General features: G+C 37.3%; 1 protein-coding gene across 1 annotated transcript in view; it reads left to right on the forward strand.

The window, feature by feature from the left end:
- The window catches only part of CALCRL (calcitonin receptor like receptor), a 61,569-nt gene extending 41,326 nt beyond the window's left edge, over nucleotides 1-20,243 (forward strand). Inside the window, exons 7-13 of the mRNA XM_042874826.1 lie at nucleotides 1,430-1,556; nucleotides 3,623-3,776; nucleotides 4,989-5,049; nucleotides 5,168-5,234; nucleotides 11,407-11,625; nucleotides 11,979-12,020; nucleotides 17,708-20,243. Of these exons, the coding sequence (XP_042730760.1) occupies nucleotides 1,430-1,556; nucleotides 3,623-3,776; nucleotides 4,989-5,049; nucleotides 5,168-5,234; nucleotides 11,407-11,625; nucleotides 11,979-12,020; nucleotides 17,708-17,929 (892 nt within the window). The 3' untranslated portion in view covers nucleotides 17,930-20,243. The remainder of the gene's footprint in view (nucleotides 1-1,429; nucleotides 1,557-3,622; nucleotides 3,777-4,988; nucleotides 5,050-5,167; nucleotides 5,235-11,406; nucleotides 11,626-11,978; nucleotides 12,021-17,707) is intronic.
- The last annotated feature ends 3,062 nt before the right edge of the window (nucleotides 20,244-23,305 follow it).

Raw genomic sequence — 23,305 nt, forward strand, 5'->3', positions numbered from 1 at the left:
CCTAATGAAATATACTTTTTCACTTAATTTATATCACAATTTATTTCATTGAATTTATATAAAGTATGTGTAATTTCCTCAGTCAGATAAAGCGTGGATACTAGAAGATGGTTTAGGATCAGAGTTGATCTGTGTGCCACACTGTATGGCAGTGTTTTTTTAGAGTGATGGCTAAGCAGAAATTACTATTCCTATGCTCAGTGTTGGGTATAATTTAGAATCACAGAACTGTAGATCGTAGAATCCTTACAGTATGAAGGGACCTGTGAAGACCATCTAGTCCAACTCCCCTGCAGCTAGATCAGGTTGCCCAGAGCCTGATTCAGCCTCGCCTTGAAAGTCTCCAGAGATGGGGCATCAACCACCTCTCTGGGCAACCTGTTCCACTGCCTCACCACCTCCACTGTAAAAGATTTTTTCCTTATATTCAACCTAAGTCTACCCTCTTTGAGTCTCAAACCATTTCCCCCTTCTCTTTACTCTGCACTGGCAGCCAAAGCGGCTGGCTATTGCAAGCCCACCAAGATGCCTCAGCACTGCAGTATTGCTACATTTAGGGGGGAATTCTGACTTAGAGGCATTCAGTCATAATCTCACGGATGGCAGCCTCATTCCAGTGGCTCCTCAGCCAAGTGCATACATCAAATGTCTGGACCTGTGGTTTCTTTCATACTGAGCAGGATTACTAGCTGAGGTTACAACAATACATCATCAGTGGGGTAAAACTAAGCTGTCTCACAATGGTCTAATTAAGTATTATTTTTTATTTTTATTTTTTTAATAACCCTTCAAAATATATTTTAGTCTGAAATTTTATTGCAATATTCAAAGGAAATGTTGAAAATAAACACAAACATTTTGCATATAGCATTTTTTAACTTTCATATTCTGCTTATAACTTGATTATACACGAGCCAAGATAATATTTTTCACTCTTTTACTTATTTGGGTATTTCTCTAGCTGTAGGATTAGGGAAGAAAAGTGACCAATAATGTGAGTAAAATAGAATTGTCCTCCAAAAATCCTGGCAGATGTGAGTAAATTGAAACATAACTGACACAACTTCCTCAAGCTTGGGTGTGATGGTGAGTTGGAAGATCATCAGACACTAACAAAAGCAGAATGTTTTCAGAAACGTGCTATTACCGGTATCCAAATTATTTTTAGGTAACCACTGTAATGCAAGTCCTTAGTTGTAAATGTATTTGAACTGAACATACTTGTTTTCCTCCTGTTGTCAAATGAACTAGAGATTAAGGGAAGGTATTACCTTTCACATCATTCTATTAAATTTGGACTGGAGTTGAAGAAAGGGTTGATGTAAGAGTGCATAATAAACAGCTTTAGTATTTCAAAATTTCAGAGTTGTCCCCAGTTACACATAGCTGCCCCCTTGTGTATTCATTTGTTCTTCTTTCTCTTTTCTAGGAGCTTGAGTTGCCAGAGGATTACTCTTCATAAAAATCTCTTTTTCTCTTTTGTTTGCAACTCTGTTGTAACAATAATTTCACTGACTGCAATTGCCAACAATCAGGAATTAGTTGCAGCTAATCCAGTAAGTGAAAGTATATCTGGCAGCTTTGTTGATTTGTATGTGAAACATTTCAGTGATGTAGAAGGGAGAAATGAAGCATGAACAGTTGATGAAATGCGTACAGCAAGGGCAAAATGTTCAGTAATAATGTATCCATGCTACATATTGCAACAGATGTCAAACAGTGATTTGGGCCCTTCACATTTGAGGTTTTGAAATAATAAAGCAGCCTCAGAGACAAAGTGTACTGAAGTACTCTTCTGAATTTGTACAGATGACTTCTGCACTGAAACAACTGCAAGAAAGTAGCCTGTTGTCGTGATGTCAGTGAGGCTGTGACAGCCGAAGTTTGGTAGTGTATTCTGGCTCTCTCAGCAACTTTTTTAGGGCTTTTGCTTTCGATCTCGAGTTGAAATGAAAATACTTTTTGTCTCTCTCTCATTGGGTTAAGTGTGAATGAGTAGCCTGTCCTGCAAGGCTAGGAACTGAAATGCACATACAGATCCCTAACTGTGGCTTTATTTTTAATTAGATGTGGAAGATAAGTTTTAATTCTGTGACAGGGTAAAAATCCTTGATTCCAACAGCTTCTGGAAAAAGATCAATTCTCTCTTCTGTGAAAGCTCATAAAAATACTGAAAAACAGGCTTGAGTTAGCTGCTAATAATCATTAATTTGTGAAGTAGCAGAACACGGTAAAACATTATTGCGTTGTTTATTTGGTTTAAGCTGGTGGACAAAGGAAGGGCAACTGATGTCATCCACTTGGGTTTGTGCAGGGCCTTGGACATGGTTGCACACCACATTCTTGTCTCTAAACTGGAGAGAAATGGATTTTGAAGGGTGGACGATTAGATGGATAAATAACTGGTCACAACCAGAGGGCTGTGGTCATCAGCTCTATGGCTAGATGGAGGCTAGTGATGAGTTGTTTCTTCCCAGAGTCCTGTGCAGAAGGACTTGGAGGTCCTAGCGGATGAAGAGATTGACGTGAGCCAGCAATGCACTGTTGTAGCTCTGAATGCAATCAGTATCCTGGGCTGCATTCAAAGAGGGGTGACAGCAGGTTGAGAGAGATGATTGTCCCATTCCCCTCTACTCCGTCCATGTGAGGTCTCATTTGGAGTACTGCATCCAGGTGGGGCTTCCAAGCAGTTGGCCTTCCTTAGCTCAGAGAACAGAAAGCTCTGGGGAGACCTCATTGTGGCCTTCCAGTATGGAAGATGGAGGCTGATTTATTCCACAGGCAGATAGTGATAGGACAAGGGAGAGAATGGCTTCAAAATAAAAGGGAGGAGTTTTAGATGATATATTAGGAGGACATTTTTTTCAAAGGGGGTAGTGGAGCTCTGACACAGGTTGCTCAGAGAAGCTGTGGCTGCCCCATCCGTGGAGGTGCTCAAGGCTAGGAAGATGAGGCACTGGTGGCTGGCAATCCTGCCCATGGCAGGCAGGTTGGAATTAGATGATCTTTAAGGTCCCTTCCAACCCAATTAATGAAGCACACTGGTTTCCATAGGAGAAAACAGGAGAGAAATAACAGCGTCTTATTTCTTATTTGCAATTTCACTCTTTTAATCTTTACAGCAAACTCTTACATAACGCTGCAATTGAAGAATGTCAGGATATTTTGAATGAGCCTAATATTTGCAATCAAGAATGCTTATGACTAGAATCGACCGTATGAACTGTACCCTGGGGCTAATTTCAGTTGTGACTAGGTTTAAATTGGCAATATTGTAAGGATGTTTAGAATGTTTATCATTCTGTATGTTGTGACTGGTATAACTGCCAGAGAATTAGCTTCTTCAAACGGTGTTTTTTTAGTGCGTCTGTTAATTTGAGGACTACCATTTTAACTGGAATGATCAAATGTGTCACTATTTGTGACAAAGGGAGATATTATCATTACTGCTTCCTGCCATCATGCTTGAGGATGTTTGCTTCTTATATTGGCTTAGTAAAAATAGACTGGCTATAAAATATGGAATTTTAATTCTGTAAAATAAAATATTTTTTCCAAGTACTTCTCTGTGAGATTTTTGCAAATTAAGAATTTATATTGTACTGTGTTTTGTTTTCCACAGGTTAGCTGCAAAGTGTCAATGTTTATCTACCTGTACCTAATGGGTTGCAACTACTTCTGGATGCTGTGCGAAGGCATTTACCTGCATACCCTTATTGTGGTGGCTGTTTTTGCTGAGAAACAGCACTTGATGTGGTATTACCTTCTTGGCTGGGGTACGCAATTTCACACTGTATTTTCAGGCCAGTGCTATCTTTAACTCCTTTTCATGAGCGGTTGAACAGCTGTCCTGTTGCTTCTCTGAGGTGGTAGATTTGAACAATGACAGCATGCCCTTCTTCTTTGTCTGTTATGTTTTAACAGGCCTAGAAATATTAATATAGGAAGTTGAATGTAGCTCTATCTTTGCTGAAAGAGAGATTGTTTCTGTTGTCAGGAAGTGGCTCCTCCTTTGTACAGAGAAAATAGTCTCTTATTATAAAAAGACATTAAGAAGTAATTATTCATTGTTCCTCACTGAAGATATTTATTCAGGAATGAATGTTTGTTTTCAGAGAAGTCTTGCCATGTCTAGGGTGGAGGGTCAAAACTGAATGGCTAAGAACTTATTTTTCCAGCGGTTCCATTTGACCTGTATTGTTCACTCTGCAAATACAGAGTAGCTGTAGCTAACGATCTGAAGTAATATCCGTGTTAGAACTAATAAGCCAAACCCGGTGGTTTCAGATAGTGTAGAACAACATATACACAAAGTGCGAGTGAGGACTTGTTCCTCAGCTTATTGCATGGGCACTTTCAGCTACAGCGTGACTCGGTGCCTGTGTCACTGGCCGCACCACAGTGGGCACAGCTGAGATGAGTCTGAGAGCTAACATGTACTCTGTGGTTTCTAAAAAATAGGGATCACCAGGATGTGAAGCACCTCAAATAATTATTCTTTTAAATTTTGTACATTCCAGGTTTCTAGCCTGTTTAATTTTATTTAATTCTTTATTTTTGCAAGGAATATTGTTTTATGGATACCCAGAAAACACCAGGAGGAACACAGTTAACACTGTTAATCATGTTATTTATATACAGTTACAGACAGATGTATACTTATCTTACTTAGCATTGAGCATTACTGCAGATTGTAGCAGATTCACAGAAAACCATCTGTGTTAATATTCTAAATAATTATAAATATTGATTTGCCTCTTCTTTCTATACGTTGATATGGATTTTCAGATAGGAGAGTGGGAATAAGGTTTCATACGCTCCTCTAAAATAAATCTGGGAAAATAGAAACTGGATTGATCCTTTTTTTGCTCTGCACTTACAAATGATTTGGATGAGGTGGAGGATCTCTGCAGAAGATGCAAGTTTAGTTAGCTATTTACTTATTGGCTAGTAAGTTTATGTATTAAGAAAATGCTTCTTATTCGCAGGTTTTCCACTGATCCCTGCCTGCATACATGCTGTTGCTAGAAGCTTGTATTATAATGACAAGTAAGTAGTATCTCAATTTGCTTTGCAAAATGATTATTTTTAGTTTAAGGAGAAGAATAAGGAATAGAACAGATAACAAAATACCAAATGTTTTTCTTTCCTTGCTTCTTTTCTCTAGCTGTTGGATCAGCTCTGATACTCATCTGCTCTACATCATCCATGGCCCTATTTGTGCTGCTCTATTGGTAGGCATTTTTCAAATAACTTTTCTCACTTGACTTTTTAAAATTGTTCTTGGTGGCTTATAAAGTAGTTTTAGGCTCTTTCCTAACAGTCATTCATTTACAGGATTCTCACTTAACCTGGTAAGTGTCCTAAAAACTTAAGATACCTATGTCTTGGCCTTTCTATGGAGCTATTACACAAATCTTTGCTATTGAAGAAATAAATTTGAAGTAATTTAAGACTTCACTTTACTTAAATCAATGTTATATTTAAATTATTCTAAGGTTGAATTTAACCAAATAAATTCAGTCAGTAGTTAATTTCTAAATAGGAATAAGTTCATAGTAAAAGAAAATGCTAACAGACATAATTACCTTAACAGAAACTTGAAGCTTGTCTGGCAAAGATATTAAATATCTGTGTAATGACTTTCCTTATGACTTCCAGTTTGTGCTAGGAAATTAAGAATGATAACATTAAGTAACCTTCAGAAACATTTTGGTTTTGGATGTATATGAACTTCCTCTGCTTTTAAATGTTTTTGGATATTCATGGGGCACTTCTGTGCAGAGAGAAATCACTCTGAAGACTGTTCCATAATTCCTGTGGTTCTTGTGATTCAGTTTCAGTCACAGTGAAGTTGACTGGTGAATGTATATTTTATAGGCCATTTTGACACCATGACACATCTGTGATCCTCTGCTTGGGAAGCCAGAGGTAGTCCCCATGAAATTATTGAGATCCATGGCCCTCGGCATGTTACTGATAATACCTTGCTCTGTTAGGTCGTCCATACATGTTGTCTTAAAGACAGGTTAACTAGTACTTTAATTTTTAAAGGTAAAACCAGATCTAAATCCTGTAATCCAATTTACACAGAAGATGAAATCTTGTTTTCTCAGAAAGCAATATTATTTTTTGCTCACTTGAATGGCACCATATTTCACCCTTAATTGTAACGTGGGATCATTACTTCCTTTGCGTAGGTGTCACTTCACAGATCTGTCACTTTAGAAAAGCTCTTTAAAGCTGAGATATAATTGCTTAAACAACAGCAGAAAAAAAACAAAAACTGTAGTATGAGAATGATACCATTGTTTACTAATTGACCTCATTTTAGGATGTAAGATCACTTTCTCCTTCCAGCAGTGGCCTCAACAAAATCATACAGTAGTAAGGGTCCTACTTACTTCAGACGCTCGTACAGGATCAGTCCAAAACTATCAAGTCTTCTTTCCACTCAAGGCAACACTAAGAATGTCTTTTGGTTTTATTAAGAACATAATAATCTGCTGTGTGTGATGGCTTTTGGCAGAATCCCTATCCATTGTCTTTGCAATTTACAAATAAATACACATTTGATTTTCGTATATTTTTCAGGTACTGCATTTTTCTCACCTCAGTGCAATCAGCAGATTTATTTGAAAACCAGGAAAGAATAACAGTTTAGACATGAGTACACATCTTGCTTGTGATATGCATGATGTGACAATACCGTAAAAGATTTTATTTATTTATTTATTTATTTGCTTTTAGGTAACAAAAAAAATTAATGCGCTGATTCAGAAAAGACAGGCCAGACATAAAGACAGAAGATGAAGTGCATGTGTTCAGACTTGGTGAACAGAACCCTCATTTGCTTCCCAGCTTGCTTGCCAGATACAATTTTCACACTTTACTAAGCATGACCTGCTTTAGTAGAAGTTTAAGTAACAATATTAAACTGCAAATTAGATAACAAGGGAAAAGGCACAGTTTCTATTTGCAGGAGGAAGATATTAAAGGGCATGAAGAGAATTGTCAAGGGGGTGCTGGGAAAAATTGGCCAAAGCCAATGGGGATTAGGTCTTTAACCCTTGTACATCACTGAAAATTCTACAATTACGTAATGTTAGCAACAAAAATGCTGGTCCCTGCTATTATGTAACCGTGACCAGATCCCTGCCAAAGAATCTGAAGATGGGAGCAGACCTAAGTTGCATTTTGATTGGAGTTGTCTTCAGTTGCTCATTTAATTGTGTATGTTTGCCTAAGCAACCACAATTAAAGAAATAGAGTGGGAATGAAACAGTAGAGAACGATGTTAGTTATTACAGCAAGTTTGCTGATGGCATCAAGCTGAGTGGTGCAGTTGACACGCTAGAGTATGGATGCTAACCAGAGGGACCTTGTCAGGCTTGAGAGGTGGGCCCTTGCCACCCTTAGGAAATTCAACAAGGCCAAGTACAAGGTCCTGCACCTGAATCAGGGCAATCTCAAACACAGATATAGGTTAAGCGAAAAATGGCTAGGGAGCAGCCCTGAGGAGAAGGATTTACGAGTGTCAGTTGATGAAAGATTCGACATGAGCCGGCAATGTGCACTTGCAGCCTAGAAGGCCAACCATATCTTGAATTGCATCAATAGAAGTATGACCAGCAGGTTGAGGGAGTGATTCTGCCCCTCTACTCTGCTCTTGTGGGACCCCACCTGGAGAATTGTGTCCAATTCTGGGGCCCCCAACACAAGAAGGACTTACAGCTGTGGGAGTGAGTCCAGAGGAGGACCACAGAGATGATCGGAGGGCTGGCATGCCTCTCCTAAGAGGACAGGCTGAGGGACCTGGGGCTTTTCAGCCTGGAGAAGGCTTCAGGGAAATCCAGGGAGATGAGGCTGTGAGCAACCCGGTCTATTGGGAGGTATCCCTGCCTATAGCAGGGGGTTGGAACTAAGCAATTTTAAAGGTCCCTTGCAACACAACCCATTCTATGATTGTATGATTACAGTAGACAAATACTGATAAAAGTGGAGGGAGACTTCAGAGTTGGATATGCCAGTATGCTAGTGTTTTAGTTAGCTTTGGCACCACTAAAGCTATGCCATTATTTGTATAAATACTCAAGGAATGGTTATTTTTGTCCAGCAGTAAAACCATATATGAGGATTTTGCCAGTGTCTTAGACTGACATCTAGTGATTTTGTACTAGATGGAAGTTCAGGAGCCTCAGTTTGTTTCTGCTTTTGTCACTGACCTGTTTCATGAATTTAAGCTGGACTTGGTTCAAGAAGTTGAAAGCCTAGCATTCATGTACTCAGCCTAGAGAATGTCTGTAAGTTGGGTATAAAACATGTATTCATGAGCACATGCAAGTGCACGGCCCAAGGAAGCCAGGCTCAGGTAGGCTTAGATCTGAAGTTGCATACCTGTATTAAAAGCAAGCAATGGCTACCATAAGTGTCTAAGAATATGTGAGTTTCTGGATCCAAAAATGATTTGTTTATAGCAACCAAGAATTAATTTAAACAGGATTTAAATACTTAGTACTGCTAAGCACAAACTGGACGTGGAGAGAAGTAGAAATATCAGAGACCTTAGGAATTTTTAAATCAGGAATTGCAGGTCAGAGACTGCACGTAACAACTGCTCTGAAGGCAGAACCTAAGTTCTACTCAGTTCATAGCATAGGCTCCAAAACTTCATCTAGGATTCCCTTCATTGCCTTTGTTTCTGTCTTTGTTCACTTGCCTGGATTGATGTTCGTGTCACTGTGCAGCTGCCAGTACTTTTCTGTGTGTTCATGCTGCAGCTAGCACAACAGAACTCCTTTGGGGCTTTGCAAACCATCACAGTCAATCTGATGATAAAACACCTCAGAGTAGTTTCATTGGCCTATTTTCCCTTAAGTGCAAAGATCTACTCTCTACCTCGTTCAAATCAAGACATTCATTTCAGTAGGAATTTGGTTTGTCCTCATACTTGCTCCCTATACTTGTGACATTGGTTATATGTACTTTTACTAACTCTCATATTGCTCTTCTTAAGTGGATCCTATTTTCTGTCTCACTTTTCTGTCCTGATATTTACTTGCAAGCACTGAATGTGTTTATTTTCTTTTTTGTTTGTTTGTTTTGTTTCGGTGGGTAAATAAAAAATCAGAACGCTGTGCATTTACAAATGAAATAATTTTCTGAGGGGTATTTACTTCCATCTGCTGCTACTTTCATCCTCAGTTAGCATTCTAAGGACTGTATTATAGGAATTGGTTATGCTACCAAAGCACAAGAGGGGTGAAAATTCTGAGAGAGGCTGATGCTCTACTAGTAATTTAAGTGAGATTAAATTTAGAAATGGAGTATGGATTTACTGTCTGCGTGTGCCATAGGGAGTTGGATGAGAATCGTGGGCTGCATAAAATTTTAATGGATCCCTTGGGAGAGAACCGAAAGACCTTGGTTGCTTAAACAAAGCCAAGAGGTAGTTGGAATATTCCAGAAGAAATTAATGCAGTAGCTTCCTATGTAAAACAATTTCCTGTTAAAATGATTTAAATAGCATGTAAGTAGAATATAAATAACATAACATGTCTGTCAAGGGCCACGTTGCTGTAACAATACACAGCTGTCTGTCATGAAAACCTTAATTGACATGAGAGGAATTCTGCCAGGGTTGTGGAGAACATGGTGACGCACATGGTCTGATTGGCTTCCCTGTTTGTACTTGTGCTATAGAGAGGCAGAGGCTTGCTAGACCGGGAACTCCTATTTATTGTAGAAGGGACTTTTCTGTGTTTCTGATTATTTCTTTATTCCCCGCTTCCCCTTTTTTCTCTATATAATTGTTGACAAGAAAGACAATTTATCTGAAGAGAAGATAAATGAACTAGACTCTCCTTCTCCGCCTTCCATAGTGGGAATCTAGACAGCATTGTCTTGTCTCTTGTGTCCTTGGGCAAGGGCTTGAATTGGCTGTGCTCTCTCCAGGCTGCTTTTAGCTGTAGTTTTATGGTGGCTTGAGTGTAGTTTCTCTAGGGGGTTGCCATTGTTTCAGGAATAAAATACAACCCTACCATTGCTGTTTCTCTAGTGATTTGCATCCTTAGACTGTTGTGACTGTTGTACGTATACGCACACACATATATGTGAGAGTATTGCTTTTCTGGTCGATAATGAGCGCTAACATGCCGAATGAGATTCAGTATGGATAGCTGTGAATTCATATTCATAGCTGAAAAAAAGGGCACAAAAAAAAAGAATAGAGAAGCATTTTAAAATACAAAGATGGGAGAATGTCATTCTTTACTGGACCAACCTAAAAGGCATAATCTCTTAATAGATAATGCCCAGATCAGTTTATTTCCTCTGCTGTAAAACAGGGGACTTTTTGAAATCATTTTGCCAAAATAAAATTGTAAGGATTTGATATAGTTCACTTAGTTCTGTGGCACTCAGGACATCCTTTCAGATTATCACTCTAGGTCTTCAAAATAGAATTATGTTTTTTTTTCCCCTTTTTATGTTGAAATGTTAAGAGCATGTTACGGTTATGTTATTGTTTTTTAAACTGTAATAGATAGAAAGGTCAAGATAAATTCAACTGTTTTTCATATAAAATGACAATAATAATGAAAACTTTTAATGTTTTCAAATTCAAGCCTCTAAAGTGGATCTAACTGATCACTGAGGTCTCAATAGACAAGAAAGGGTAGATTTTAAACCAGGTAGAGTCAGATTTTTACATTGCTGTAAGGATCTCAACTGCAGAGACCTGTGCTCAAGTTGTGTGTTACATTGCTAATGGATCACTGAATTTTTAGGAGCTAATTTCAATCAGACTGTGATTACTGATGCTGTGGTGATATCCATGTCCTTGCTTACCCTTTCCCAGAAACTCTCCAAAGAACATCATTACAGCTCATACATGGCTGTTAAAATAGAAAACTGGAAGCAAGATAGAAAGTGTCTTCAGCTTTGCACTGGATGTCAGAGCTTTGGGTATACTGGCTTCCATAAGATGATACTTGTGCATCAGTCATGGCCAGCAATTCATTTCTGTTCATTCTTTTTTACTAGACAGCGACTGTCATTCTGTTCTTCAGAAGCTGTGGTTTGAATTTCTCATGAGCATCATTGGGATTGGTACTATTACTGTAATAGCACAGAAAATGCACATGGATTGTAAACACCGGAAGATAAGAGTAACCCGGATTGACACTTGCTTAAAAGGGTAGAAGAAGAGGCTCTGGAATTAGATGTCAGAGCCCAGTCAGCCTCATTCTCTTCAAGATGTTTTCAGAGTGTTAACTTCTGCTTATTGTATAGCCAGAATGTTTTCTCAAAAAGCCACGTACTACATAGTAGTCTGGCTCTTAGTGTCCCCAGATAGTTTGCAAACTATTTTCAGAATAGCTTCAGTGTCCTTTTCTTTTCCAACAGGTGAATCTTTTCTTCCTGTTAAATATTGTCCGTGTACTCATAACCAAGCTGAAAGACACCCACAAGGCAGAATCCAACCTGTACATGAAAGCAGTACGAGCTACCCTCATTCTGGTTCCCCTGCTCGGCATTGAATTTGTGCTGTTTCCATGGCGACCGGAAGGTCGAATCACTGAGGAAGTCTATGAATATGTGATGCACATCCTTATGCATTACCAGGTAGGAATTAAATATTTTTTGCCCACTTGAGCTAGAATAGCTGTTGGCATATGAGGCAAATAAAGGATAATTTTTCCTCTTATTTTAGTTTGTAAAGACCTTTACGCAATAGTCCTGTAAACAACTTCCGCTTTCTCAGTATACTGAATTTTCTTTTCTCTGAAGGAAAGAAACATTGCATGCTCTACTACATTTTTGTAGGGTGTTCTTAGAAACTATACACAGATTTTAGATCTGTAGAATATTTTGTTTGCTGTATATATAGGAATTGTATCGGGAACCTCTAGTTGTATTACAAACCTGAAAAAATTCCACATGCATGTGAAATAAAGAAGGTTATCTTGATTTTACAGGGTCTACTGGTCGCTACAATTTTCTGCTTCTTCAATGGAGAGGTAAAGTAATAGTTTTTATTGTATTATTTTGTACATAGAGATTTTATATATTCTAGCAATTAAGGAGATTGCACACATGAAAAATAGTTACGAACTCAGAACTTAATAGCTCATTGTGCTTGGGTCAAAATGTCTTGAATATCTCAAATAAGAAGTGTACTTCTGAAAAATTGTGATTAGTTAATTCCAGCAGCTAACTTCTTTATTCTTGTGTCAGAGAATTGCACTGTTTCAGTAATATATGGAACTGATCCTTGTTGCAACTAATAAGTTATTTCTGTTAACTTGAATAGACTAAGGTCTTGTTAGCTAAGCTTTATGCTTGAGTGTAACTTATAGGGCCCTACTGTTAAAGATAAACATACTAGAAAGGCTAAATATATATGCATACACACGCACACACTAAATTTCTCACTGCAATTTTTGCAACTCTTGCTTGAAAAAAGAACCAAAACAAACAGATAAAAACATCCCACCAAAGAAGTAGGGCTTTTCCAACTCTTTTGGCAGAAGAACAATTACAATGCTGTCCTTATTCTTACACATCTGTTTGTTCATTTTTTTCTGCATTTAGTGCAGTTGCAGTATGGGGCTGTAAGCAGATGTGTGGGAGTAACCAGATGTTTTCATAGGACTGAATCCTTAGTTTCTTTTATCACGTTGTGTTCTTACATAATGTTATTGGACCAGTAATATTTACTTACATGTGAAGTATATGGCTAATATTTGATTCAAATAGGTCTTGCTTACTTCTCTCCCTCTTAAATTTGAAGCTGTCTGAATTGCAATGAATATTCCATGTGATTTTAAGATACTTTTTTTTTTCCAACAAAAGTATGAGTGTCAGTGATTGTCATCATTATTATTAATTTTAGCTAAGGAGGCAGAAAAGATCAAGAAAGAGTGATTTCTTTTTACAGTTTATAAGGTTTGGGTCAGTGGTTTTGATCTGGTTTTATGGCAAGGTGATCCAAGTTCGAGTCTCTGTTTATGTATTTGATTCAAAACAGAGCATATCACTAAGCATTATGGATCTGGTTTGGTTACTTTCCCGTGTTCAGAATAAGTATTTTATACACTCTTTCCCTTCTAAGAGGCATTTGAAAAATAAACAGACAATTTGCTTTGTCTCAATGCAAAATGTGGACAAAAATATTTAAAATTTACACAGTTTCTATGAAACAATATTGTCCAATGCTCAGCTCTGCCTTTTATCCCTCTTGGTCTTCTGAGGCTACTTTAATCCTACCTCTGGCAATGATTTTGTTTCATCTGATCATTTTCCGCATTTTACAAACTCATGGTTTTCACACTGCTCTCTTCTGCTGCATAAGAAAAGCAAAACCTAGTTGTTCCTCTAAGGGAGTATTAGCAGAATATCCCTGGGCTGATGAATGTATAAGATGAGCTCCTCCGCAGCTCCTGCAGATGGTAACAGGTGAACAATTTCTTGAACATCTCTGGTCAGGTTAATTTAAAAAGTGGATTCGGACGTTTAAACAAAATGTTTAGATCCTGTGTCTTTTTGCTTTCAGTTACACATTTCTTTCCATTTGCTTTCTATATAGCAGAAATTTAGGCTTTTTAAGCAAGTTTAAATTCTGATTGCAGTGCTTCAGTTATCAATATTGACCTTTTTTCAATTCATTGCGCTTTGTTGGGGAGAGGATTTGTTGCTTTATAACCACTTGGACAAGTAAGGAAACTCATGGGGAGAATGATAATATAGTTAAGAAAAAATAGTTGCTTAAAAAAAAAAGGTAGATTAAAAAATGTGGCTTCTGGCATGTGAGCCTGTAGGCGTATGTGTGTTCTGTTGCCATTATCATATGTTGCTGTCATAACAATGCCTTAACTCATCCTGATACTGTAGCTTAGCTGTTGTGTACAAGACCTTTCCTATCAGCATCTGTCACAGCGACTCCTTGTTATGTTCTGTACCAAATGGCTTCAGTGTGAACACTTGTGTGCTGTTCTATAGCAAGTCTGGGGCTTGGAGATGAATCCTGAGACTAGAATCAACTCGTTGAATGAAAACAGAAGAAAGATATTCCAGTAAGATACTAGCAATTTAAAATGCTACAAATATTAGTTTGTTTATCTAAATACTATTTCCCAAATGCTACTGCAGCTTCCAATGTTTCCTGTCAACATTAAGAGCCAAATCCTGTTCAAGGAATGGCTTGCAGGCCTTTTCAGACAATGGCCAAAAAGGGAATTAAAAAATCATCTGCTAACAGAATGAGAAGAAACTAAGTAACATTTAAGAAAAAAGCGTTGGAATGCTTTGTTGGCTGTAGCTACGAAACATCTCCAAACTCGTTAGACAGTGTAGCTAGGGATGTCCTGTCAAACCCAGTGCCAACATCCGTTGCAACTGTCACTGCAGCTTCTACAGCAGATAACGGCGTACATGCAAACCCTTCCACTTTATATTCTCTGGCAGGAATTCCCTAAGGACACTCATGTTCTGCTTATGTCCTAGCATCCACAGAGTATGATGCTTCTTGACTACTTCTTGATGCTTCCCAATTGGAGTGGGCTTAGGGCTGGCTTAGGGGTGATGTAGGTTGCAGTAATGGGAGAAGCTTGTAGCAGCTTTCTCTGTAAAAAGAAAGTAGAAAGATTCCTATGACCTATTAATAGATCATAATATGTACTTATGATATGATTATGTTACCCATGTGAAGTTTGTGGCTTTGGAGTTCTTTTGTTTTATTTTTGGTTTTGGTAGTGGTAGTTTTTCCCCTCATTCCGGTAGTCATTGGGAATGTGGTTAAGGCTACAGTCTCAGTTCTGCAGGATTATAAAAAAAAAATTCCTAAAAAGGCAAGGTTTGGGATTTTTGTCCCCCTTTTTTTTTTGGGGGGGGGGGGAAGAGAGGAGGGACTACTGAGCCATTAGATTTGTGTTACACTGACATCAGAGTACTAGTTTGTTAAAGAAAGTGCAAGTCATTGAAGCTCATTGGAAGGAGCCATTACTAATAAGGCGAGGAAGTATGAATGCTTAAGTTGGAATTGGTATCTGTATTAATGAGACATGCAACTACGTTTGTGACATTGTTTACTTTGAAAAAATACATTGGTTATATTTTCTCACAATGTTGCCCATCCTGAGCTGAATCTACAGCCCTGTCCAACTGCTCAAAGTTGAGGAAAAGAGCAATAGGTCTTCTGCTCTCGCATAATCTGTAGAGGTGTGCATGCTGCATGCCGTTCAACAGTATGAACAGTGGTGGAAATTAGCTGTCTCATTGATTTTTCCCATCTTCTATGAATGATTGATTGGACAGAAGGTAGCAATAATACATGAAAGGATGTAACGCCGTACAAGAATAGACACAGAGAAGGTCAGAGGTGAAATACTGACTCAGCAGTAACAGAGAGGCTTTTGGAAGAATGCCAGGTGTGCATGGCTTAGTTAGAAATGCACCAAGAGGATGTGATGGGCACCAGGGAGGGCATAGAGGAAACTGTGCCGATATGGAAATTATTCTTTATAGCAATTTGTCACTGGTGAGAAAGCAGCCTGAACAGAGAATTTTCACACCAGAAATAGGCAGCAGGCACTTGTCTTGCAGAAATTCCAGAAGCCCTCTTGAGATGTGGGGACTGATTTCCTCTGATTTACAAATATTGTTTACAACTGCAATAAGCCTAATTACTGGAGCTACTAGGAGGATATATGGGAGTGGGCATAAGTTTCTTTTGCAACCTGGCAATTCTGTTTTATTTCCCAACTCTGCCAATAGGTTCTCTGACTTTGCTTAAGCCATTTAGTTGCAGTTGTTATAGTTTTCCCATCCCCTGCCTATTGTCTGTTCTTTCTGAAGTGAACATTCTTCATGATGATGTTTTTTTGTTGTTTCTTTCTCCAATAAGACACTAATTTTAATGAGGAACTTTGCTATGGAAAGGATAAAAATTGGAACAAATGAAAACTTAGTGAAATGCAGAGATAGATATAATTAAGAAATACATTCTAAGTTTCCTTCTCAGACAATTTGGAGTTTTCAGAATGCTTCTTCTCTTGTGTTTTTGAGGGATGGAGTAGTGACAGTGGTGGACAAAAGAAGGGCAGCTGATATAATCTCTCTGGACTGGTGCAAGGCCTTTGACACGGTCCCACTCTATGTCCTTACCTCTTAACTGAAGATAGAGAGAAAAATTTGAAGGCTGGATTATGAGGTGGATAAAGAATTTGTTGGGTGGCCACAGTCAGAGGGTTGTTGTCAGGTGGAGGCCAGGTCTGAGCGGTGTCCCTCAGTGGTCTGTCTCTGGACTGGTACTCTTGCAGCCCAGAAGGCTGACAGTATTCTGGGCTGCATTAAAGGAGGAGTGAGCCCCTATCTGGAGTGCTGTATCCAGGCCTGGGGCCTCCAGCACAGGAAAGATGTGGAGTGGGTCCAGAGGAGGACAGCTTCCTGTTCAGACATTTTAAAGGGATTTAAATAGCTTTTTGAACATAGGAGAAGTGCATCTCTTTTGCCCTAAAATACTAATCTTTTATGGAACTGATTCGATATTTCATATTTTCTTTGTTAATAGTTTTGACAGATAAGAAGTCAGTACTGCATGCAGAAAGTCTAAAATGTACATCCTTTTCTCATTTATTTATTTTTCATGTTTAAAGACAAAATAAAATTAGGAAAAAAAGCCAGTGTGTTATAAAAATGTAAAGAAAACACAGTTTTTACCCACTGCAATGTCAGTATCTAAGTGGGGGAAGGTCAGTTATTTTGTGTGTTTAATTTAAATGAGACCAGTGATTTAGGGTACACTGCTGGATAAATTTAGCTGTCAGCTCTGACTAGCATTTCATTTACAACCGTACTTTCCCAGTCTGTGCAGGAAAGATTTGCAGTGTTGCTGGCCATTGGGTGCAAAGTTTTGCTGAAGAGGAAACAAAATACTCATGATCTGTAGGCAATCATTTGAAAAGCTGGTACTTCAAAGAAGATATTTTGAATGAAACAACAGTAGCTGTTGCCATTCTTAGCATTCCTTACTTGGCATCTTGACTCAAAACTGATCCTGTGTGAATTTAATCAATGTGACACTTCATCTATCACACATGCGCAGGTGTTTAAGCATAATGTAGGAGAGGAAGTCCATGATAAACATAACATCCTGTCTGTGGAGACATGTAAACAAGCTGGGGCCTTGAGCTATTTTATCGTCATTATTTTTAACTCTGGTAGAAATGCGGTGTTCAGGAAATTGTCTTTCATCAAATTGTCATTTGATGAAGTAGTAGTCAGAAATTAATAAAGGCTTTTTTGTATCAGAACTGTAGCAGAAATAATCTGTGGTATCTGAACTGTATGAGAGTTTGCAGTTGCTACAGTTGCAACCTTAACGTAAGGATGAGCAGAAATTATCTTTTTTTTTTTTAACTGTAAATATTGTCTGTCCACATTTGACTTCAACCCACAGGGGAAAAACTAGAAAATGGTGTTGCTGCTACTCCTTCATAAGCTAGCAAATTTGGTGTGAAAAGCACAAATAATGTCTGTTTACATTTTAATTCTTTCAGAATATCTCATGTGACATATCACACCTAGGTACCCAGGATTACTGAGCCTTATTACCTAATTTTCTGAGACATTTATTATGGCATTCATTTGTCAAATCATTGAGTCTGACGTCTTTTTTATGAGCATTTGTTTTTGTTTCCTGTCATAGGTCCAAGCTGTTTTGAGAAGACACTGGAATCAGTACAAAATCCAGTTTGAGCACAGCTTCAGCCACTCAGATGCTATGCGCACTGTTTCCTATACAGTATCAACAATCAGTGATGTTCCAAGCTACAGCTACAACCACGACTGCACCAGTGAACATTTAAATGGCAAAGGCTATCATGACATGGAGAGTGTAGTTTTAAAAACTGAAAAGTTATATGGTTGACTGAAAAGACTCTGCGTATGCCAGTGTTCACCCTCATAGTTTATGAACTTGAAGTTTGATTTGATGACTTAATGGCCAGAAGATTCAGTCTAACTTGGGAGTATGACCTTCTCCTGAATGATGCAAACTAAACCAACTCATTTTCGTATGTATAAATATATGTGTCTGTGTTTGTCTATTGATAGTATGGACATCCATACATGTATCTATCCACTTAGCTATATATATGTGTGTATTTACAGAAGTATACAAACGTTGCCTCTTCAGTTTCTACTATGTAGACAAAGTTGGCAATTTTTTGTACAAGGGGAATCAATGAATGAAGGATTTTGTATTTTCTTGGAAGTTTCTATGAAGACGGGGTTGTACTGAAGCCACTTCATTTGCCTATAGAAACTTAGGGTGTAAATACCATACTATATTGTCTTAATCAAACCTAAAACTGAACAAAGGAAAATTGTTAAAATAGGTGCAATAGTTACAGCAGCTTGTTCAGGTTAATTTTATGTCCAGTATTTTATTGTCAAAAAGCAACAAAAAAACACCAACAGATAGTCTAAGATAATAGACACAAGATACTAATGCTGAGCCAGTTGGATTTTGCAACTGTTTTTAATGAAGCATCAGAGATGCTAGTACAAGTCTAAGATTCTATTCACTTGTGTATTGCAGCATAATAGTTTACAACAAGCCTTGAACAATTTTATTTAAACTGTTTTCACATACACAGGAGTGTCTCCTCCTCTTCAAGCTTATGAATGCAGATGAGATCAATGATGAAGCCTTACTGAAAAGTAAGAAAGAGTACAGAAAGAATAGTAACCTGAATACCTATAAATCCATCTGACTATTAATTCAAGCTTATGGAACTTCACTGTCTGCTTAAGCATTTTACTTGGCTGGGAAAAATAATGTACAGATTTTGTTATAGCCATGTGGTTTGTTTTGTTTTTCTTTTAAGGATTTCCATGGCCAATATGCCTGAATGCCTGATAAAATTATTCCTTTGTTTTGGAGGGCAGTGTTTTGATTACGTTTGTGACTTGTTTATTTAGGGAAAAGTGGACTGGACTGAACACAGTGAAAATGATTTGCTCTCTGTGAAGCCAGTGTATGAGATGGATTAATCAAGCAAATTAACATCAATAACATATTATTCCTTTTTTTTTTTTTTTTTTTTTCTTTTTTTTTTGAAAATCCAATCTAGGATTTGTCTTAGAAAACTTTGATGTTTAAGAATTTTAATATTATTTGAGAGGCGCTTGATTCAGACCAGTTCTTTTTAAGGAAGTTATTGCTTTTGGTTGTACTGGTTTATAAAGGTCTCTCTGAAGAATGAGAAGGTTGTAGAGAAGATATTTTAAAAATGTGTCTAGCAAACTGTATACATCTTTATGCTTCAAAGAAATAGTAGTTATATTAAGTGAAACAAAATGCTGAAGTATAAGAGATGAATTTGTAATAGTCTTATTAAAAAAAAATCTAAGAAGTAGAAAAATGTGTTATAGGTGTATTTTGCAGAAAAATCTACTTCAAAAGTTGGGGGAGAAAAAAAGAGGAGTGGAGACTGGAGCTTATCAACGACGATTATGCTCATGTGCATCAGGTAAGCAGGTAAAAAAACTGAAAGACAGATTTTTCTAAACCACTTTAGTCCTAAATACTTAATTTTGTATATGAAGTACTTGATTTTTACATCTAAACATTTTTTTCAGTAGCCTTTCTGTAAGCTTCATTAGCATGGAATTAATTTGCTGTTTCAGTATTTATTTTCTTGTAACTTTGTAAGGCCTCACATGCTTTGTATTTAGAAGGAAAATGTTAGGAGGATGCAGTAAATTCATGCCACTTGCACCTTTCATTGTTAATTTTTTTAACACTGTTGTCTAGACTTTGAGTGTAGAGTTTTGTTAATGATGTAGTGTCATAACATAGAATCTCAGCTGAGATATTAAAATGGAGATGTCTCGTGCAAGGCTATCTGCTCGAGTGATAGAAATAACATGAAAATCATGTGCTATACTAGAACAGTGTGAAATCTGGAAACCCTGTCTCACAGCATCTGATTATGGTGTCTGTTCCAACATGGTTAGAAGTTGGTTACAACTCAACTTGCTCATTTTTTTTAAAAGTAAATAATTAATTAAGTAATTAAGGGTTACTTAAAAATCTTTGCAATGTTCTGAAAGTGCACGTAGTGCAGGACATCCCTGCTCTGGTATACCAGCTTTGCACACACAGGGGAACAGATCATCAACTGGTATAAATCTTGAGTTCCAAGTTTGGAATCAGTGGGTACTAGCTGAGAATCAAAGCCTGTGCAGATACTGGTCTATTGGAAAGTGCTTCACAGTCCTGGACAGCATATTATATGACAATTATTTCAATGGTACCTGGTGGGTTGTTACAATTAAAGCATGTAACAGCTGAGAATATGATATTAGATTTTGATTTCAGTTTACTTCTCAGCTAGGCAGTTAAATTTAATGACCTGCAAATTTGTCTCTTTCGATACAAAGTACTAAATGCTAACAGTTCACTGTCTTTCGTTGAGAGATGATTGTAATGGTAATTTATAGGGGGAGACTGCTTTTCCACAGAACCTATCCTGCCTCTAGGTGGTCAGTCACAGCGTGTGTGTTTCTAGGCACACTTCTGAAAAGGAAACACATCGAGCTGGATATGCAAAAAAAGGTTTGTGGCTGTACAAGGAGAGGAACACTCCCTCATTCTCATGAGCTTCTATTTTGCATTGGAAAATATAAATTCCTTATTTCGTCTTCCTACCTCACCTTTTTTCAGTTCCTACATAGCTAAGACCCGCAGTTTGTTGTTTATTTTTTTCTTTTTTTTTTTTTTTTTTTTTTTTTTTTTGTCACTATAAATTAACACCAAATCTTTATGCTGAGATTTTGTCCTGTGGTCTGTTTTCTACTTTATGGAATATTGTAGTCATTGCCTGTATTGTCTGGAATGTAAGAAAGCTTTTGGGGGCTGTGAGGTTCTTTTCAACAGGCAGACAGTTATCTATTATTGTTCTTTTTTGTTAGTGAACATTTACTGTATCATTAAGAAGGAGGCTACAGAAATGCTCGTCTTAGACTTTGTATAAGTAACTGGCATGTTAGTTACGTGTTAAAGGGAATGTCTATTTTTAATGCTACTGTCATCAATTAGTAAATGCCACAAGTTGATTCTCTGCTGCAGAGTTCCCTCAGTTTATTATTGTATTTAACAGCTATTCTATGTATTGTTTTTTCTTTGTGATGATCTCCTGAAGTGCTTGGCTGTAGAAATGCTGCAACACATACTCCTGTTAACGTCACAAAACGTTTGGGCTGGAAACCCGGTAACATTCAAGTATTGTACTGTGTAAATAAGATGAATAGAAGCTATGCCATTGTATTTATTGTTCCATTAAGGGTGAAATAGAAAAAAATGTGAAAAGTTATTTTTTGGTTGTGCCTTATTTTTCACTTACCTCTTTCATATGTGTCATCATGCATTTTATTTGCAGAGAGAAATACTATGTTTGCATTCAATAGAATATTTCCTATATTCTAATTATTTTAGAATAATATTCTAATTATTTTAGAATAATAGTTGAACATTACATTTGTATAAAAGTACTAATAACTTTCACGTATGTATTCAAATATGGAAATAGTTAAAAGCGTCAGTGAAAGCCTATGAGTTAATGAAGTATTAACTCAAGGAGAAAGTCACTGCAATTTAGTATTTGTTTATTTGGTGTTTAAAATTCTCCTTGTAATGTATAGCAAAGGTGCTGCATTTCTAGAGTAAGCTTGTTCTTAAAATTCTTTACTAAATAACTTAATATGTAGTGGGGAAAAAAAAAAATTCTGTTCCATCAGAACCAGAGCAGAGACTAACATGAATGCATATTTTCATTCCATTGGCTTTCAACCAAACCCCAACCAAATAAGGTCCAAATTGCTTAGCTGTGCAGAAGCTGTTTTGTTCCATCAAGACCAGCAACAAGGCAAGTCATAGAAGGAATGAATGAATTTTTTGGTTGACTTGTTGGTTTTTCTGCGTTGTTTTTTTTTTTCCTTCACATAGGGCTGATGGTGTCTGTACAGTGGTATGAATAGTATGCATATTTTCGAGCCATAGAATTGTGTTTCTTGATGTGTAATAGCTAAACTCAGCTGATGACCAAACCACTGAAACGTAGATAAAAGGAATGCTGAAGTACATGAACATTTATACTGCAACTTGAATTAAGTTACTACTCACCTTGTTACACCTCAGCATGGACACCAGCCTTAGCAGCATGGGGGCACAGCAGTTCTAGTACAGAAGCAAGTACAGTCGCAGTGGGCCATTGCAGGTCTTCACCTGCACTGCTGCAGGTCATGAGGTTTACGTTACTGGGTTAAGTACATTTCTAACTACAGTGAACATTACATTTAGCCATCTATTTCCAAGTGAAATTTACAGGAATCCTGTGAACTTGTCAGTGATCAGAAACTGTGAAGGTGGGTGTTCCTTATGCATTACCTTAAGTAAAACCCATTAAACTTAAGCTGTCTAACATTATCTGGTTTACTTGGTCCTAAAATGAAGCATAACTGCTTCAAGAATGTATTAACTTACTTATTCAAGTAAGATTCCACCCTTGGCTGTTAAAAACACAAGCACAAAGTTTTACATAACGCATGAACTGTCTCCATTGTGTTCCATTTTCAGTTAATCTTAGATTTTACATTTGCATGAACTGAAGGTATGGCTTATAGCTCAAGTGCCAGCACATCTCTCTTTCAGCAGACTTCTTAAAGACGTACAGAAAATTTGCATCTTGACATGATACAAGTTTTAGATGGGCAAACAAATAGCTTGCTTCTTTGCTATTAGCTAGCTTATAGTTTTGGAAAGGAGCTCAGTATCACATTTAGCATAAATTCAGAGATTTTGTTTACTAATCGACATATTTATAGTTTCCTTGTTATACTAGATGATTAAAATCTAGAATGGCACAAAAAAAAAAATTGGAGGTGGGAACAGTAATTTACAGTTGATTAAAAGCTTTACTGTTGCAATGAGTTGCAATGTCCTCTTATCCATAACTTGTTTTCAAATGGAAATAACTTGACAGAAATGAGGTTATAAATGTTAATTTTAGTTCTTTTGAGCTATGATACAGTATTTTTAGCTTATTCTAGTTACAATTTAATAGTTCAATCCATTTAATAGAATTCTAGTGTGCAGGAGTAGCTATACTATCTAGTATATACTCTAATTGCAAGTAACTGCTTGTAAATGTACTGTTTTGGTGGTGTTTTTTCTTTTCTTTGTTGTAGGTTTTCTTTCTTAACTAAAGCTGCTAATATTCTTTTGTACCTATTTACTGCA

Source organism: Lagopus leucura, unplaced genomic scaffold (assembly GCF_019238085.1).
Source record: "Lagopus leucura isolate 7727_CA_CO unplaced genomic scaffold, USGS_WTPT01 Super-Scaffold_100012, whole genome shotgun sequence".
NCBI lineage: Eukaryota > Metazoa > Chordata > Aves > Galliformes > Phasianidae > Lagopus > Lagopus leucura.